Below are 2,232 nucleotides of genomic sequence, written 5' to 3'. Positions count from 1 at the left end.
AAAGTTCAGTTAAATGTCACTTCGAAATAAAGCTTGAAAAAGGTAAGAAATGAGATTATTTTTTTCATATTTTTCAGAGAATAACTGCCAACGTACGTAATTGGGGTATATCGTGATATATATCGTTATCGTGATATAAAATTATCTATATCGTAATATAGGATTTTTTCCATATCGCCCAGCACTACCGATAACCACGTGTTTGCAAACATCTGAACGCGATAACAGAAACTGAGCTTCAGACAGCCTTGACCCAGTTTTCATGTCCCTCATGCGGTCACGTGTACCTTGTCGTTGAGTCTGGAGAAGTCTGTGTATCGTCTGAACACAACCCAGCTTTCATCGCGGGTCTTCTTCACCAGGATCTTATACACCTGCAGCAGAGATGATCAGAAGCACACACAAATTCTCTAATCTAATGTAATCTGTTATCTTGTATAATCAGTTATTTGTGCTTTTTTTTCTTATTTACTGTGAACTTAGCTCTCTCCTCCATGACCTCGTACCCCAGCACCGTCGGGGTTATCGGCCTCTCCTCCGCTTGCTGGCTCCCAGCGGGATCTGATACGGAGCGAGGGCAGCTGGAGTACGCTACAGACGGCTCCAGGGACCCGTTCAGCTTGGCCCGCGTCACAGGGCTCTGGAGGGGCGGCGGCGTCCGGCTGCGGCCTACTCTGTCTTTGCGGCGGGACTGACGCTGAGAATTTCTTTCATATTCCTTCCCGGCGACAAGCGACGAGGACTCCAAGCTGCCTGAGACGCTTCCCAGAGAAGCGGCTCGCTGTGGCCGCCTTGGCTTGTTTTTACCACCTAACAGGGATTTGTCCAAGGGGACAGGGACAGGCACAAAGGGTGAAGCCATGTTCATGAGTGGTGTACTCCTGCCCCTCCACTTTAGCTGCCAAAAAGGCTTTTCACACCAACCCCGACCTAGCAGTGCTGTTGGATGATGGGGTCTAAGAATAATACTCTGCTTAAGAAGCTGTCGTTCACTTTAAAGGCCCTGTGGAAACATAAAGTACAAGATTAGTTCAATTATTTATATAATAATCTGAAAAAAGGAGGGGTGACTTCTAAACTGATAAAACTGGTCCCTAAACAATAGCACAAACGAAATGAACTGTAAGCGCAAATGAATTATTGATTATCATGTGCTGCAAGTCATTTATGTTTTATGAAACTGAGGATATTGTGTAAAAATTCAGGATAGAAACAAAACAATAAAGCAGTAGCGATCACTACCTTTTAAAGCTGACCTGCCTAAGTAATTGCACCAAAAAGGAAATTAGTTTTGACGTTTCAATTTAAGATAAACTAAAAAGAAAATTCATGTTGGTTTAAATAATAAAACAACCAGACCCATGAAGCTGATTTTAATTCACAGTGAGAGGTCTGCTGCTACTTGTCAGCTGTGTTCATTAATTCATGAGAGGAACACAGAAACCAGCAATTAAATACAAATAAAGATGGTCTGTAATGCACTTATTAATACAGATGTGGACAAGTTTATTTGCAACCTTTAGATACAGCTTTGACGTCACATATTGACATCAATTACCTACAATGTATTTAACAGGCAGATGAGGTAAATTAGCCAGAAAATTAACATTCTTCCCATAGCAGACGTCTTATTATTACCTTCATTAAATGTGACAAAGTTAAACACCACTGCCTCTTAAATTAGGTACAAGTAGCAACAGTAACACAACTGAGAGGATGTATTAGAGTGCACAGACAGACATTTTTATGTTTGCCTAGATGTCAATAATGTCATTGTAGCAGCCAACCACTGCAATTAAACACGTTTCCATCTAACGACACGACACGAATGAAAGTTTTTATCATAAAAGCTATAAGCCGAATTGCGTAGCAAAGTCCGGTGTTTCATAAAAACTGTTCCCTGGAGTGGGTTTGTCAATAATTAACGAGTTACGGCGTGTCTGCCCTAATTTTCTTCATTTTTCAACAGTGTTCGGCGAGTCCGCACTCCGCTGTCTGACCTAGCAGGGACGCTTTCACGTCACGCTCACATTTAGCTAACAAGCTACAACGAACAACAAGGCTGATGTGATACCGGGTGAACGAGACCTACCTGTGGCGTTTAAATATGTTTCCCTTAAGTTTTTATTTCATTTTACTATACAAATAAATAGGTATTTTTGTCCCGTTGCTGTTGATCCTCCCCGCCCCCGGTGGCTGGGGCCCTTCTCCGTCTCAGTTGCTTAAATTTAA

At 42.1% G+C, this 2,232-nt stretch overlaps 1 protein-coding gene across 3 annotated transcripts in view; it reads right to left on the bottom strand.

Moving 5' to 3' along the window:
• Positions 1-2,232, bottom strand: part of snx16 (sorting nexin 16) — a 15,568-nt gene extending 13,336 nt beyond the window's left edge. For all 3 annotated transcript variants that reach the window (XM_017436913.3, XM_017436914.3, XM_017436912.2), the window contains exons 1-3: positions 2,093-2,232; positions 473-1,003; positions 288-374 (exon numbers count right to left, since the gene is read on the bottom strand). In XM_017436913.3, coding sequence (XP_017292402.1) covers positions 288-374; positions 473-868 — 483 coding nt within the window. In that variant the 5' untranslated portion in view covers positions 869-1,003; positions 2,093-2,232. The remainder of the gene's footprint in view (positions 1-287; positions 375-472; positions 1,004-2,092) is intronic.

Source organism: Kryptolebias marmoratus, linkage group LG21 (genome assembly GCF_001649575.2).
Source record: "Kryptolebias marmoratus isolate JLee-2015 linkage group LG21, ASM164957v2, whole genome shotgun sequence".
Classification (NCBI taxonomy): domain Eukaryota; kingdom Metazoa; phylum Chordata; class Actinopteri; order Cyprinodontiformes; family Rivulidae; genus Kryptolebias; species Kryptolebias marmoratus.
This window is presented reverse-complemented; position numbering and strand designations above follow the sequence as displayed.